Source organism: Oryza sativa, chromosome 2 (genome assembly GCF_034140825.1).
Source record: "Oryza sativa Japonica Group chromosome 2, ASM3414082v1".
Lineage (NCBI taxonomy): Eukaryota > Viridiplantae > Streptophyta > Magnoliopsida > Poales > Poaceae > Oryza > Oryza sativa.
The window spans coordinates 36286660-36303336 of record NC_089036.1 but is presented as its reverse complement, the minus strand read 5'-3'; the positions used below and the strand labels follow the sequence as shown (position 1 = coordinate 36303336).

General features: G+C 40.9%; 1 protein-coding gene across 1 annotated transcript; it reads right to left on the bottom strand.

Moving 5' to 3' along the window:
* Nucleotides 1–8: 8 nt before the first annotated feature.
* LOC4331259 (callose synthase 3) lies at nucleotides 9–14288 on the bottom strand. Its single transcript, XM_015769126.2, has 40 exons — nucleotides 13676–14288; nucleotides 13463–13556; nucleotides 13270–13380; nucleotides 13066–13182; nucleotides 12874–12966; nucleotides 12683–12774; nucleotides 12467–12593; nucleotides 11852–11989; nucleotides 11671–11774; nucleotides 11461–11554; nucleotides 11130–11252; nucleotides 10919–11033; nucleotides 9564–9898; nucleotides 9426–9478; nucleotides 9287–9347; nucleotides 8474–8555; nucleotides 8348–8397; nucleotides 8177–8263; nucleotides 7826–7954; nucleotides 7609–7712; nucleotides 7439–7523; nucleotides 7182–7342; nucleotides 6977–7100; nucleotides 6807–6904; nucleotides 6239–6368; nucleotides 5998–6149; nucleotides 5330–5439; nucleotides 5102–5227; nucleotides 4916–4984; nucleotides 4661–4835; nucleotides 3992–4136; nucleotides 3340–3459; nucleotides 3149–3267; nucleotides 2971–3054; nucleotides 2506–2618; nucleotides 2194–2423; nucleotides 1315–2112; nucleotides 1159–1209; nucleotides 685–870; nucleotides 9–606 (listed from the first exon to the last, which is right to left on the bottom strand). The coding sequence occupies exons 1-40, from the start codon at nucleotides 14149–14151 to the stop codon at nucleotides 358–360; spliced, it is 5910 nt and encodes a 1969-aa protein (XP_015624612.1). The 5' UTR covers nucleotides 14152–14288; the 3' UTR covers nucleotides 9–357.
* Between the last annotated feature and the right edge of the window lie 2389 nt (nucleotides 14289–16677).

Sequence of the window (16677 nt, the reverse complement as noted above, 5' to 3'; positions counted from 1 at the left end):
ATCACACATGTCAAAAAAAAAAACATTCATCACATCAGGCAAGGTATTTTGTCTTACAATTGCATTTCTCTTCCCAAGTTTGTTTTCATACACACACATCACATCACTACCAAACAGCAACTTTACACATTCTACTGTACTATTCTACAACACATCGCTCCCTGGGCCGCACAATAAGCGGCCTCAGCAGCGCGGCGATTAGCAACTACCAAAATGCACGCTTTCTTTCTTTTTCTTTTTTTTTGGGTCTCTCAATCAAGATAAGTGGAGTAGTAGAATAGGAGTAACAAATTACAGCAGCAACAGGAGGGAAGAAGACACAACAGAATACATGTCCAGTGAATGGCAGACAGGCTACTACTCCTTGTTCCGTGTAGCTCGGTCTTTCTTGTGGCCGCCAAGGATTCGCGAGATCTGCAGACCTCTGCTGAAGGCCTGGTTGAAGAGCATTCTGGTCTGGAACTCGGATACAAACGGGAACCAAGCGAGGAACGCGATCGGGGTGAAGAGCAGGAGCCCCATGATGATCTCATATCCCCTCGCAAGCGCCTTGATCGATCCCCACAACCCGATGCGCACAATTACTGGCTTGATAGCTTGCGCAACCTGAACCCAACAACCATCATCAGCTCAAGCAAGCCAAACCAGCCGCTTACAGGCCAAAAACAATTGATATCCACTTACCAACAGCAGACCCCAGCCAGTTGGCATGAAGGCAAGAATGCAAACAAAGATGTCCTGGACTGTCATATGAGGGATTGCTATCAAGATTATAATGATGGAGATAAATGTTATAAATATCAACCCCTTAATCAACCGGAACACAAGTTGGAAGTCCGCGCTGAATTTCCGCCTCCCAACTGACACGGTCTGCAAACATGAGTAAACCAAGGTTCAGTCTGTGTGCACAACACAACAGGTTTCTAACAACTGGTATCATCAGCAAAGCAACTTGACCGCAATGGTCCTCAGGTATTGCAAAGGCATATCTCTAGCATTTACTGCCATAGGAATATAGCAAGAAAACTACCATACTCTGTGCAGCTAAAATTATAATTGTCATACAGAAAAAAGGGTACCCCCTGTGTTCTAACCACAATGTTGCTCATGAGCACCGCGATGAAACACTGAAGAAAAAATATGAATGCTAGGGATTACCTTCATCACAAGCAGAATTACAAAGATGACAACCCATGACAGGCAATAGACCTGGAAAGACCATTAAATAACATTCAAAAGTTGGTTCAATAGCTTGTGCTAATAAGCATAGACCAGGAAAACACCAAGAAATATTAAATGAAGATAGCAAATTACCAGGACACTCTTTGTGTGTTTGGTTATGTTCAAGTGATAAACAAGACCATATTGGTAGATAAAGAAGCGCAATGCAAGCACTATTTCGAGAACAATTCCACGCTTCCCAGAATATTTTATAGGCTCCTGCTCTTTCTCCCACCATGACTCCCAACTTTTCTCCGGTGGTACACCAATACCACCACGGTTGCTGATCCACTTATTCCAATCAGTCCAATCATCCACAATCTTCTGCCACTCGAACCCAGAAGGATTAAATAGGAATGGTGCAAAGAGCCAGGTTACAACCATAAACCACATCGAAAATGTAATGAAGATGTACGCGATAGCTCCTCGATATGATTGCCCAAAGATTTCATACACAATTAGCAAAATCAGCAACTCAATACCCTTGACAAAATGGCTGCGTGAGTATAGTCGATAGTTCTCCGCAAATTTGGCATGGAACACCACAAATCCACGCCCAGTAGCTCTATACTCGGCTCCTCCATGGAGCAGCGTTGTTCCATAGTAGTGAGTTTTGGTCCCGAGAGAGAATGTAAAGAAAACAGATGCTAACTGCAGCTGCATCAGTACAAAGTCGCTCAATGCGGTTCTAAATCCTCTCTCCAGACCAATTTCCATCATCATAGGCAACGCCATCAAAAACCCAAGCTGCACAAAAGACTGTGAAGCAAGAGCAACCTGGAGAGGTTCATTGTGTATAAACCTTTTTCCAGTAGCCAAGGCTTCATCAAGACCACTGAGGACAAGATAGAGACGTCCATAGAGGAATACATACACTGTCCACACTGTCATCTGAAAAGGAAAAGAGGAACTAAAAAGGTTAGGATTAAATGATAGCTCAGAAGTCTGGAAAATCTACGGCAAAGATAGTACCATAGTGCTGAAGTAAAAACCAATAGTGGTGTAGTAGCAGGACAACATTCTGAAGAAATCAAAACGATGTCCAAGTCGGTAGACGTCACGGCTCAGTGTCTGCTCTCCATTACCATTAGCTATTTTTGCCTCAAATAGTGAGATTTGATTGAGACCCACATCTCTCCCCTTGCCAACTTGCATGTATTCATGATGCGTAACATTTCCTTCACGCAGTGTTGAGTTGAATCCTGACACAATGAGACAGATATTAACATAAAAATTTCAACTTTCCCACAACCAAGAAGCAATGGCAAAAAGTTAAACACGCACCAGCAAATATGTCCTCACTAAGATTGATAATCTTGGATGCTTTGCTTACACCACCCCTCGTGAGGTGGAAAAGTCGATCAAAAATATCAGGATGTCCATAATGAAATCGAACTCTGCAGAGAAAGATGTTCAGTTAAGGAGAACATCAACAAAATCTTCATGCTTAGTTACAATGCAATTATCCAAATTCTGTTACTAAATGAAGGAATAACAAACATATGAATCAAAAAAATACACATACTAACATGGGCATATTAAAGCCAAATCCATACAAACATAAAAGCCAAATTTCGTTTGTGTGTGTTTCTCTATGTGAGCTTTTTGCTGCGTGAGCTTTGTGTTTGGTGTTGTCTCTGTAAGACCTTGGTGGGGGGTTTCCTCCACCGTCTTCCTCTCTTAATGAAATGATACGCAGATCTCCTGCGTATTCTAAAAAAAAAATATATCCATAGTAAGATGAATCACCTCAAAGGATTGGCAAGTACCCGTTGTCCAATAGTGACAAAACTTGTCTCTTGATTTGACATGAACCACGCAAGAGAAGAAACACTGCAAAAGCAAACATGCGATCATAGGGTAATTTAAATGAGAAGTAGTATACATAGTCACAAATTTATGGGGAAGCGCAAGTTCACAGCTATACCTGCCAGTGAATATGTGCTCTCTCACACCAAGTATTGATGGATACCTCACACCATCATGTTTCTTCAGAAACTCTTGCAGCAGATTTCTCATTTTCAAAGTCTCCTCCATGTAATGTTCCTATTATGCTTGCCTACATAAGCAAACAGAATAGAAAATGTTTGCAAAACTAGAAGCATCAGTGCTGTTTACCTGATTCATGTCTATAGTTTGAAGGCCTTCACCTCGAGTAAATATTATCGCATGGTTCTGATTTTCTGGCTTTCCTTCACCTAGCATTGCATTACCTGGTAGCTTTATTCTGTATATGTCCTACACAGCAAATGATGCAATTCAAGTAAGTTTTATATGTTCCCTTTTCCCGCAAAGAAAAGTTTATATTAGTAGGTATCACCACCAGATCAGAAAATGCATCTGCTCCAAACATTGTATCCATGATTAGGAATTTCATAAATTCATCGATTCGTTATAAATTAATACTCCATTTGGTACTTTATGTAAGACATTTTAGTTAATGCCAGTTCTCCAAAATATAAGGTGTGTGTGCAGATTTAAATCCTTAGCTCTTAAGCTATTCTCTCCTATGTTTACCGCATTACCAGTTTACCACCAACACAAGTCATTATCTTTCGTATTTGTAGAACACTTAATTGGAAGGGTACTCAAGTGAGTTTCTCTTGTAGATTCATCAAATTCAAAACTTTCTTAACCTTCATAACCAGTCCAACTACAACCTACGAATAGGGTTGTAATCTAACGAAGTGACTAATAAAGACGTACTAATGCAATCACATGAAGCCATAATCATAAAAAATGATTAAATTAAAATCCATTTTCGAAGCACCTGATCAAGTTTCTGACCAGGATCGTCAGGCTTGGTTACAGCTGCCTTCACCAACGCTGAGTAGTAAACCTTTTCTATCTTCTTGTTCCTGTCTTTGCTTGGCTCTTCAACTTCATCAATATAGGCAACCCGAAGTGATGGATAACTGCCAGAGAAAAACTTCCTTTCAATCACTGATGGAATCAGTTGGAAAACCATCACATTAATAGAATACTCCCTCCGTCCCAAAATATAGCAACCTTGTACTGGATGGGACACATCCCAGTACAACGAGATTGCTATATTTTGGGACGGAGGGAGTATAATGTATCACAATGGTCAACTTATTAAACAAAAGTAAGAACATAATAGACATCCAGATTTCCCAAACATGTGTACCCAAAGTGATGGATACTTTGTATCCTGAGACAATCCTGCAACCCTAATGCAAATTTGTATAGTTTCACTACTAACCTTAATTCATATTCCAGAGGTGATGTAAATGGCAAGTTGCCCATTTATATCAGTTTCTCAAAAAGGAAATAAATCATAACCATCACAATCATAGCGAAAAACCAGAAATGAAGTGGGGGAATTCAAGAAGAGGAACTAATGAAAGTTTGGCATGCAACTCTTGATCTTAATACCTACATTCAGAGTTTCAATCTTAATTCTCGAATTGTCACTTACGTTGTCATCAGTCTAAGAATATCTTGTGCACGGTGATCACCAGAACGTTTCTGGATACCGTATTGTTGGCATGATACAACGTATGTAAACTTCATGTCAGCTATAGCTTTGCATTGAGTCAGTAATGGTGATTCATCATTTAAGAGGTCAGCTGCTCTGAAGCCTTCCCTAAGATCTGAGGAAAAGCAAGCAAAACCAATGAATTAAGTGTACAGCCTTCAGAATCAAGAAACAGGCTCAGCCACTAAGAAATACCTTCATCTCTAGCCATATCAAGAAAAGCCTGAAGCACCAAAGCTTGTCTGTAGTACATCATCCCTCTGACTGTAAGGAAGTGCAACAGCTGTCAATGAATCAAACTCCTAAACACATTACTATCTGAAAGTTGTTCTCAAGAGAATAAAATGTAAAAGCTATGACAGAGAATTGAGGAGAAAATACCAGTTCTCGTCAAAGTTTGGCCCCTGTATGATGCCCAAAGGCGAAGCTCATCTTCCAACTGCTCTGTCTCACGGAGTTCCTCTTCAGTATTGCAATCCACCCTTTGAAGGAAATGTTTCCATTCATCTACAAGGAAACCGAGAAACAAAAAATATTTTGATATCCAGGAGGATTTCAAGGGAATTATTGAGTCATGTAAACCTCGATATTTTGACATTTCGAGAGAACCTGGATAGATTTTTTGCAAGTAAAAAAGAATAGAAACCCCATCTTCATTCTGGTCTTCTAATGCTTGGGAAGAGAAAAGGACATCTTCTTTGTAGTAAGGAGTCAAGACACTGCAGTGCACAAGTTTTCCAATTAAAGAGACAGCAAGTCAGATGTTAATTAGAACATCAAATCTTGAAGATGGAATTTGCCAAAGAGAGCTATGCATTGAAGCATTTCTATGGATGCACACAAACTTGTGCGACGTATATATGTATTTTGTTCAGAAGAAGAATGACTATTCAAATGACCGTGCAAAGATTTGAACAAGAACAATTATAATCAAAACAGGACACAAGATACTCATATACAGTTGAATACCAAATCTGCACAATTTTTCTTTGGTTTGCTGGACTTATCAACTATTTTATTGGAGTAAGATAATAAGAGCTTTCCTTGTTCCAGAAAGACAAGAAAAACATGTTTGTTTCTAAACTCGATATCGACTTTCAAATTTTCCATGCACAGCAATGATAATCTATTATTACCAGTAAAAAAAATGAACAGGAAACCTAATCTAGCACACGGTGAATTAAGAACTGTACACTACAGCTCAAAATAATAATAATAATAATAATAATAATAATAATAATGAGCATAGAACAAATCTTAGAGAGCATAGCACTCACGAGAAGGGCAACATGTGCCGGACTTTTGGAGCACTTGGCATGTCCATGAAAAGAGAATTAGCAAAGAATGATATCCGCCTTCTAGCATCCAGGTTTGTAGGAACATCCATAGCAGATTCCTTCACTGTGAGCAGAAGGTGAAGTCTTTTTATCTGAAACCAATAGGAAAGGTATAAATACAGTATAAAGCAACAGGCTGCTCTAAACATAGATAAATAAATAAGCAGGTAAAAGATATAACCTTTTCAGTCCATGCATGTGATTCCTTTACAGGAAAATCAATAGCTTTAGTGAATAACTGGTCTTGCTGATCAAGTGGTGTAATCCCTTCATATCTTCTATTATTTCCACCATGTACTGATTCAAGTAGTCTGCACAAAAGATATGATAATGCATATGACATAATATAAAGAATAATAACAGCAATAATATCAACAGCATGAGATTGCCAAAGGTATGGCATGACAACAATGATAAATAATACATAATGTATTGTTCGAATTTTTTAAGAAGACACCGTGTTATATCTTAAGCCTAGTTTGGTTTTTGTTTCAGAAGCCACCATTTTATGAGAGGCATTGCGCATAGTACATCCTAATTACAAACTTACAAAGATCAAGGAAAATACCCATTTGATTTATATGAAAATAATAAGCATCAGATGTTCCTTTCGTTGGTTTGTAAGTGAAAGTAAATCATATACAAAACAAACTCTATTAGTTGGAAAGGAAGCAGATCGTGTATGAAGCAAACTTTAACAGCCGAGGATACTTTGCTAGTTTGCATTGAATGATAACTAGAGCTCTCACCCACTGAGTTGCTCGTCCATTATATCCCTTGTAACCACTTCAAGCATATCCTGGAACAAAATGATGACCTGACCCTGGTCCTCCTTGTTATTCTTTTGCTGCATTTAACGAATGAGAATTAGTGGTACTGCAATCCAACAGGAGCAGAACCATTATGGCTAGTTTAATACCAGCAATTCAAGCAGCTCAATAAACTTCTTGCTCAGGGTAGGAAGGTTACTCATGTTGAGCTCCTTTATTAAAGTATCTTGTGCTATATGGTCGTCAACCACTGTAAAAATCTTCTGTATGACGCTGCAATTTATGTGCCATAAAGTTACTCATGAAAAAACTGAGTTTGAATCTGATTTTTAAGTGTGAGAATGTAGAACATACTCTCTCTCTTTTGCACCAACCACCAAAGTATATATGATGTTCTTGAATGAAGCATAGCATTCCTTGATAGCATAAGTAAAATATGGGTCTGATTTCACCCTCTTCTTAAGATCACGATCTTTTCCTTCACTGTCTGCAGCCATATCCAACGCTATCGGGATCTGAAAATTCAGCCAAATAAACAAAATGAAACATAGGTACCTCATTTCACCAAAATAGGAAGCATGGAAAATAGGAGCTGAATAGAAAGCATATACCTTGCTAGCAAGCAAGAATGGTGGCCACTGGATTATATCCATGTCACGATCTTTGCAGTATGGCACAAGTAACAGATCCTTCTCTCTGCCCAAATAGAAAATAAACAACAGTTTGGCAAGAAGGCAAAATAAGTCAATCCATATCTAAGGGCAGATATCAGATGCCACACCTGTTGTCTATCAGATCTTCCTCACGAAAGCTTGTGATAATTAGATTCCAAATCTGAGCAAATCTTGCTGCTATTTTTTCCTCTTCTTTGCTATCCTCTGGTGTCTAAAGTGATTGAAGCATGCCAGAGAAGAAAAATAGATTGTGACATAAATATTCTCATGGGAATTTGCATCTAGATGGCGTCGAATCAGAGCTAAAAGACAAGAAATCCACACCTTAGTAGGTTTACTGGAGAAAGCAGCCCGAATTCCTCTCCTCTTATTTGAATCAGATGGAATCAAGCGTTGATTGAAAGCCTTAGGCAAAGACTCGAAGCGAGATCTTAACATTCCTAAAGTGCGTATCTGATTGAATGGGACCAAAGACAGTATCTATGGTTAGTTATTTATTCAATAAACAACAATAGAGGGGCACAACAAAACCCAAATGCCATGACATGACATGACATGGCATGAAATAAATTAGGCAACCATGCACAAAGCAAGAAGCTTAAAACAACTTCACATACTAACAAAGCCTTCAAGTCTACCATACAAGAAAGCAGGGTATTGGCCAACTTTACTAACCTCACCAAGACGGCGACATGCCCCATATATACCACCAATTAATGTTGAGAAAATTGCATACCAAATCTGGGTATCCATGAAATATACCTGAACAATTGAATCAGTCAAGTCAAAACTGGATAGTTATCTTGTGTTCACAAATCACAACAATCAAGAAGGGCAGAAGCATACAAGAATGATAGGAGCCCAAAGTGCAATTACAATACCAATATTGTTATTTCCTGCAGATTGTAGAACAAAAAGAATAAGTACATGCTCAAACTGTTGATACAAAAATCATCATTTCAGGAGGCACACCGTGTGGGAAAAACTCATGCCATTGAAACGTCCGTATTGGCTCCTTCATTATATCTTTTGTTGGTCGCACAAGTGGCTTGATCTGCAGGTCAGACATAGGACACCGAGTAATAAACTTCAGATGAATTAACAAAGAAAGAAGTAACGATGACAATTTCACCAGGAACCTTTACAGGCAAGAATATCCTAAAAGTCATCCGGAACAGTACAAGTTTTACTCTTAACACTGGGGCTTTAAGGGCAAAACTTACCCAGAAATGGCTGGTAGCTCAGTAGCTGCACCGTAAGGCCTAAAAGCCACCTAAATTTCCCATGGTCTTAGAACTTAAATTTGGGGGTGCCAAGATTAGCACAAGTGACTAACTTATACACATTCTTAACTTTTTACAGATTTGATGTCTTAAAGATCACATTGCATAAGGTCCTTCAACTTGCAAAGGATATGGAAACATAATGTACTGTTCTCTCAAGTTCAAGGATCCAGGTAGAAATATATATTTTATGAACCTAGCAAACAACATACGCATACAATTATATGAGTTTATCAATTGACACAGCGGCAGAGCCACCTCCCAGGCTCCGTCACTGGTGTTTCTACTGTCCTTTCCTAGGCAACACATGTAAAAAATTGCCGGTTGCTAGTAAACGTTCTTCGTCGCCCCAGTTAGACGATGCCGCTGGCTCCGCCACTGAACTAACACTTAGGGTCCTACAAATCCTTTGGTATACCATTCACTCTATGAATTTGAATGCACAAACATACTGGGGCAACATATCTTATAAAAGAGAGGTGAAACAAGTTGAAAACAATACCTCCACGTAGTAGCTTACTATCAATTTTGTTGCTAAGAGAAGGACCCAGAACATTGTGTACCTAGAAGAATAACAGTCCTCAGAGAGAGAATGGTGCAAGCATAAACAACAAAAGAATGTTTTATAGAAGTGAACATACTTGAAAAGGGAGAATGCTCCTTCATGCATTCCTCTACCAACAAACAAGCGAGGCTGTAGGAAAAGTATGTTTGGTATCTTAGCACCTAAATGGTATCAAGAATCAACAATAAGAATAAAGCTGACAAAGGAAAACTACCTGCGACCACCACATCATGAATGTTACAACTTTAAGATTTGATCGCTCAAGAGCTCTTCTAAGGACTGGGAAAAGAAATAACACAGCCGACAGCATGTTTGGTGCTAAATATATCACAACAGCCAAGATGTATAATGATGGTTGATTCTGACCATCACCGAGCCAACTTTTAATTGTTCTTGCAAGACCTGTAGGATTCTCCCAGGTGTATGCATAAGTTACTGGTAAAATCACAACCCATGCAGCAGCTGATATCAACTTCAAGATGTAGCGCAGCTTGCCAGCAAGAGACATGCTTCTTCTTGCTTTCCAGCTCAGGATGATGTCCAGAATTGCTGCATTGGAAGCTAATTATTAAACCCATAAAACAATATCATCCATAAAATACAATAATCTACTGCCATCATCATGTTAGGTGCATGTTTTGGGGGGCAGGTATCTATCTCAACAGTATCCCTCGCTCTATAACATTTATTTTACCATGTTACTGTTGATAAAGTTAAGGATTTTACTGTCAATTCCTTCTATAGAGCCTTAAGACTGCATACCTGCTCTTTCCTTCACTAAGACATGTGGAAAGAACTTACCTAAAAATGTTTTTTTCCTGCAGCTAATAATGAGAAACAGTAGTTAAACCAAGGGTAATTTGTTGAAAAGAGGCTGGTGAGTGGAATTTTGTTTGGAGTGTGATGGATTGCACATTTGGCTTTGCAATTTATCATCATGTCTCATATTTGTTTGGGGGATGGCTGTTAGGATTCAGTAAGCAAATTCAAAAACTGGTGATTGTCAGTCTTGCTGCTGTTCTGTGGCCTTTGTGGAAAGCCAGAAATTGAAATATTGTATGTTTTAGATATGTTGCTGAAATATCGCACTGATATTATTCACTCGCTGTGTTATTGGATTTGATCCACCTCACGGTTGCAGGAATCAGAGGAAAGAGCTAAGTTGCTCATGCGTATGGCAAGTGAAATCTTCAACTCCATGGGTGGTGGAATCAAATTGGGGGACTGCAATGATGATGTGATGGTGCTGTCAAAGCCAGAACTTTCTGTTGGTGGTGGGGAGTAATTTTGCTCCTGATGGTTATATGGTTTTTGGCTTATTCTAGAAAATCTTTGAGATGAACTGATCTACGTCTGCTGGTTCCTTTGCCAACATGTTTCTCTGGGAGTTCCTAAATGTGTTTCTGGTAGCATGGCATGGAACTGGATTTTGTTCAAAACTAATTGTTTCTGACAAAAGAGATGGGGGAGGTTGAGGTTTTTCCTCTCTGTTTCAAAAAACAAATGTTACGCACATGCTAAATGCCTAACCACAATCAACTGCATAACAGGAAGCTCACACCAGCATACCTTGACCCAATTTCAGTATTGCAGCAGTTATGAATATGCTCAAAACCTGTTTAAATACTCCTGCATCAAAGATATCACTTGGTGTACCACCATTCCAAGCAATTATAATCATGGCCTGCATGAAACATAAAAACAGCAAACATTTATATTTTCTAATAAGCCATACAACCAAGAAAACATGAGCAATAGAAGGCATGGATTGGCAATTAACCTGTAAAGATAAAATTAAGAAGCTCCACATCCTGTCAAAGCTGCGGAAGATGTGCCAAAATGACCTTATCTCAACAAAATTTACTTTTCCCATCCACTGGCCACTACCAACTCTTCTGTTCTCCTGGACCACAAGTTTTTTAAAAAAAATCAGTGCCAAGAATACCCTATGAAGACGTATACTACAAAATTGTTTTGGTTTGTTATAAAAAATAATATAGACCTGTTTTACCACCTATGTGATTCATGAATGGAATACTAACAGAAGTATTACTAAGCTGAAGGTTCTTCATGAAAGTAATATAGGTAGGTATGTATCATAAGGGACTTACTCCGCTCACTTCATCATGATAAGCATAATCTGGGGTCTTAAAAAAATCTGCATCAGCTCTCATAGGCCATCCTAATCTGAAACAATCTCTTGACCTGAGAATAAATGCAGAAATAATCACACAGGTTTCCTTAGAAAAGTAGCTCATAAATTTGAAACAACAAACTAAAACTCATAAAAGTAGCTCAGAATAAATTAGGCTAGTGCTTACCAAAAGTACTCATTTAGATCATCATAATTTCTCCAATGTGAGTGCTTAGATTTTGTTGTCTTGCTCCTTTCGCTCCTTTCACTACTTTCACTCCTTTCAGCTTCCTATGTAAAAGGCTTGAGTGTATAAGTTGATGGAGCTGGAAACAGAGATATACTTTTTTTGGGGGGGTGGGGGGTACCTTCTCGATGACTTTGTATATTGGAGTCACAACTTTCTTCAAAAAGGCTTCTTCATCACCACCGTAAGCCGGTTTAACATTTTCACCTGTCGTTGGACTCACATTTCCAGCCAACATACCGTATAGTTCAAAAGCCATCTATGAGAAAACAATATTACACAGTCAGCACTCACCAAAATAATCTCATCACAAGAGTTACAAATACAGAAATATCCCATCATAATTGACATGATGGGGAAAGATGAATTCCATCCAAGATATGCTTCCTCATATTATCAACGTGAGCAGAATGTGATTCTTTGTGTATGGCAATAGCTGTGTGCAACTCTCATATATTGTCAGGTAAGTCAATGTTATTATGGCCAGGAACATCATCAGCATTGGAGCCTGGACTCCATTAAGATCCAGCTAACTACTTTGTAGATAGAAACCAAATATGGCAAATTGGAAATAGCTTTGTACAAAGAAAAAGGTCCGATAAGTCAATTTTATTGTGACCAGACCATCATTGGGTATTCAGGTAAGAAGCTTGCGCAACTTTAAGATCCAGGCCTACTAGCTTGGTAAAAACCATATACTAATTTTAAGGGGAAAAATGGAAGGGATCAGCCATACGTGATGATAGATGTAGCATAGACATTCCGGCATAAATCTCAGGTTAGCCGCCTCACCCCAGATGAGAAGATAAAGACCCATATAGAGGAGCTTACGCTGCTGCACTTCTTGTTGAATAGTTGGCAACCTGGAAAGGAAATGACCATCTGATAGTGATACATCAAGCAAGCTTGAGAGACCTTGTGCATATTCGTATTTTTAGATTAAATATCGTACCATAAGCTGCTTTTGCGGCCAAGGTACTTGCACCATCTCTTGTAGTTCTTAAATAGCTTCTTCATGACTGTGTCCAGTGCTCGGTCATCCAACTGAAAATGTGAGGAAAAAGAAAAGAGTAAACACCAGAATGACACAAGCACCACCAGAATGACACAAGCACCGATATGGACGTTGAGTAAGAGTGAGACCTTGGGTTGTTGGTCGGGCTTGGGAATCTGCCTTATATGGACGTTGGCAAGTAAGAGTATGAGGTGTTCCCTTTGGTTGGACACGTTATCTTTCTGCAGAGTGATAGTTGAATTGCAAATAAGTGACAGATAGGTGAAGAGAAGGAAAATAATGGTTAAGTTAGTGGGTGAGCCTGAGGGCGGTGTGATTACCTGAAATCCAAACATCGCCTGAAGCCAACCAAGAAGATCAGCATCAGGCTTTTTTTCATGATCCTTGGGCCACGGTAGTCCTCTTGTATTACGAAGAGCGTGAAAAGCAGCTTGAATCTGTAAAATGAGGAGAATAAAAAATGCAGAATGAGTTGGAAAAGATACGTAAGATTAAGATAGGTAGGGTTTGAGAAGAATGGGAACCTCAGGATATCGCATGATAGCCTGATTAGCGCTGTCAGGGTCAAGCGGGAGGATGTTGTAAGGGAGATAAAGTTTTTTCTTTTCCTCGACTTGGTTGTGTGTCTCCAAAATCTGCAAGAGAGGTTATTTATTACAAGTTAGTAGAAGAAGAAAATGAAGAAATGCATAATCAAGTTATAGTTAAGAAGATTACCGCTTGATCAACTTCAATTTTCTGGGAGACATTGACGGCTTTGAGGACCTCAAACAGGACGGCAGCAGTTTGGTAAGCTTTAGTGAGTTGAGCACTGAGAGGAGGGGGTGTTACTAGTGTCAGTGTTAGGAATTAATAAAAAATAAAATTGTGAAGGAATTAGACGTATATAGTACTGTAAAATAGGAGGAGTAAAAGAAAGAGGAGAGGAACCGGTCGGCTTTGTCGGCAGCGTTCTGAAGAGCCTGGATGTACTTCTTGTAGTAGTGCTGGTAGAAGCTCTGCATCTCGCGGGCGTCGCTCTGCTTGACCCTCCCCTTGAGCGTGGGGTCGTTCTCCCTCTCCAGCCTCTGCAGGAGCGCGGTCTTGAACTGCCGGACGCCACGGCCGCTGGACGTCGGGTCCAGCCGGTGCGCCTTCTCGAACGCGTAGAACCTGCACAGGTACGCCACCCGCGGGTTGCTCCCCTCCACCTCGTTCGCCACACGCAGGATCGGCGCTATCTCCACCAGCGACGACGGCACCACCTCGCTGTCGAATATCGACTCCCCCAGGTTCCCCGCCGTCTGCGTCCGTAGGATCCGTCGACCCCCCGACGCCGCCGCCCCCGCCCCCGCCGCCGGACTAGGACTACTCTCCCCGCCGCCCCTAGGCCCCCCAACCCGACGCCCCGACGACGACGACGCCATCCACCCTACCCTACCTACCTTCCTAGTGCTGCTGCTTCAAGCCCGGAAATCCCCGACCCGAGGAGGTGCAGCCGGTGGCCGGTTGCCCCGCGCAGCAGCAGCAGCAGCAGTGGGGGACTCTCTCCACTCATCACATCAGGAGTGTGAGGGAGAGCTCCTGCAGCTTTCTCCTACTACTGTAAAGCAGAAAAGATGAAAACGTTTCTTTTCTTTTTTGTTTATTTTATGCTACTACTACTATCATGTGTGGTGTTGTATCCCTAACGTAAATGGGATAGAATGGAATCATTTGTTGGCCTCCGTTTTCCTCTCCCCTTTGACGAACCGTTTAGAATTCCACGACTCCCCCTACTTTAGTTGCGAACAACACGGTACACAGCATCCCAGAAAAACATTCGGTGGCAAATACTACTAGATTTTTATCACAGGTTACAAAATTCGTATGGTTTTGACGCTTGCTTTTATCATTTCGAATCGATAACAGTAGCGTCCATAGCAATTGGATAAACTTGCTTCAAGTCGGACGTTGCAGTCTGAAATGAATGCTAGTACTAGTCCTGCAGCTGCAGCACCAGCACACACACCGCAGCAGCAACAGAGAGGCAGCGTGTGTGTCTTTTGATAAAGGCGACCAAACAATTTCGGTACAGGGGCGGTGCCGGTGCGCGTCAAACTTGTGTGTGTTTGATACTACTACTACTACAACAAAATAGATTACTTGTTCCTTTCTGAAAGTAAACCAAAAAGAAGATAAAGTAGTACGTGTAATTTGAAGCAGGAAAGACGATCGAAATTTTATTCAAAAGAAAATAGTAGAAGCTTAGGCCCCGTTTAGTTCCTAAAAATTTTTCCCAAAAACATCGCATCAAATCTTTGGACACATACATGGAGCATTAAATATAGATTAAAAGAAAAACTAATTGCACAGTTAGGGGAGAAATCGCGAGACGAATCTTTTGAGCCTAATTAATTCATGATTAGCCATAAAGTGTTACAGTAACCCACATGTGCTAATGACGGATTAATTAGGCTCAAAAGATTCGTCTCGTGGTTTCCAGACGAGTTATGAAATTAGTTTTTTCATTCGTGTCCGAAAACCCCTTCCGACATCCGGTCAAACATCCGATGTGACACACAAAAATTTTCATTTCGCGAACTAAAGATGCCCTAACAAGGTCCTAAATTAAGGTTAGGTTAGGTTGGAATTCCGTCTTTCCTTCATGAAAAGTTGGCGTAGATTTGCAGCAACGCCATTCCATCCATCTGTTATCTCCCGTTCTGTCTTTTAGTAGTTTTGTTTCTTTTTCTTGTTGAGAATATAGAAAAATGAAACTGCTACTAGTCCATATATATTTCAGGCAAATAATTAAATTGAGTCATGTAAGGGCATGTTCAATGAAGACCACAAGCACTAGTGGTCTCAAAACACCACGTAGGATACAACCACACAAAGATCACATTAACCACAATGGAAACAACTCCAAAACGTATTTTGCATTTCAGCCACTATCTATTTATATGTCAGCCTTGTGGTGTATCTTATTATCAAACCTATTAAAACTTTATATTTTAGTCCCTATAATAACTAAAAGAAGTATATATGCACCCTTAAACATCATGTGGACCCACTGTCACCTCTCCCCCTCTCTCTCCCGAGTCTTCTCGTCTTCTCCATAGATTTTTATTCTCTCTCTCCCGACTCCCGAGCCGTATCATCTTCTTCTTCTGACACTGTCGGCGCTCTCCTTCTTCTCCCAATCCACCCCGCCAACGAGACCCTTCCCCTTCCCCGCCAACCGTTCCCCTCCCAGCCCCCTCACGCCGCCGCGAGCTTCTCATATCCCCTCTCATTTTCCCTAGGCGAGCAGAGGGCGATGAGAGATAGTTGGGCGGAGCGGATCCAACCTCATGCTCGCCGGATCTGGCGACGCAGGCCACAACGACGGCGGATTTGCTGGCGAGCGGTGGCGGGGAGCAGCGGTGGTGGTGGATCTAGCGAGCGGCGACGCGACCACAACGATGGCGATGAGTGGCGCCGACGACCACAACGATATGGGGATTTGGGGTATGTGCACGGGGGGACTGACCGGACGAGGCGACACGCGGGGCTCTGACTCCTCGAACGCGAGTCTTCGAGCCGTGGCTTCGCGTCTCCCGAGCCCAGGCGCGGCGCTTCAAGCATTCCCTCTTCAAGCGCGCTTTCTGGCCTGCGGAACCACGCATTCGGCTACCAGCTCGGCTCGGCTCTAACGTGGAGCCGTGTGATCACAGGCCGAGTGGAGCGTTATACATGGCCGATGTGTATGATGTGTTTGTTTATGTGTGGACTTTATAATAATTAGTTGTAATTCGTTGAGCGAATGCCAAAATGTTATTCCATTATCTTAATAAATAAATAAATTGAGGTCTCTGCTCTTTCTTCTTGTGAATTTGTATAGCCCAGCCCGCCTGAGATATGGACCATTCAGGCCCATCGAAATGAGAAAGGCCTATATTTATGGTTAGTTTTGGCCCATCTAGTCTGAT

What these genes read in the sequence shown, in the direction of transcription:
- LOC4331259 (XM_015769126.2), bottom strand. Translation starts at nt 14,151, where the DNA reads ATGGCGTCGTCGTCGTCGGGGCGTCGGGTTGGGGGGCCTAGGGGCGGC. An exon ending in AGCCCGACCAACAACCCAAG is followed by an intron (nt 12,775 to 12,873) that starts GTCTCACTCTTA and finishes TCACATTTTCAG; the next exon opens with TTGGATGACCGAGCACTGGA. An exon ending in CCAAACTTTGACGAGAACTG is followed by an intron (nt 4,985 to 5,101) that starts GTATTTTCTCCT and finishes ACTTCCTTACAG; the next exon opens with TCAGAGGGATGATGTACTAC.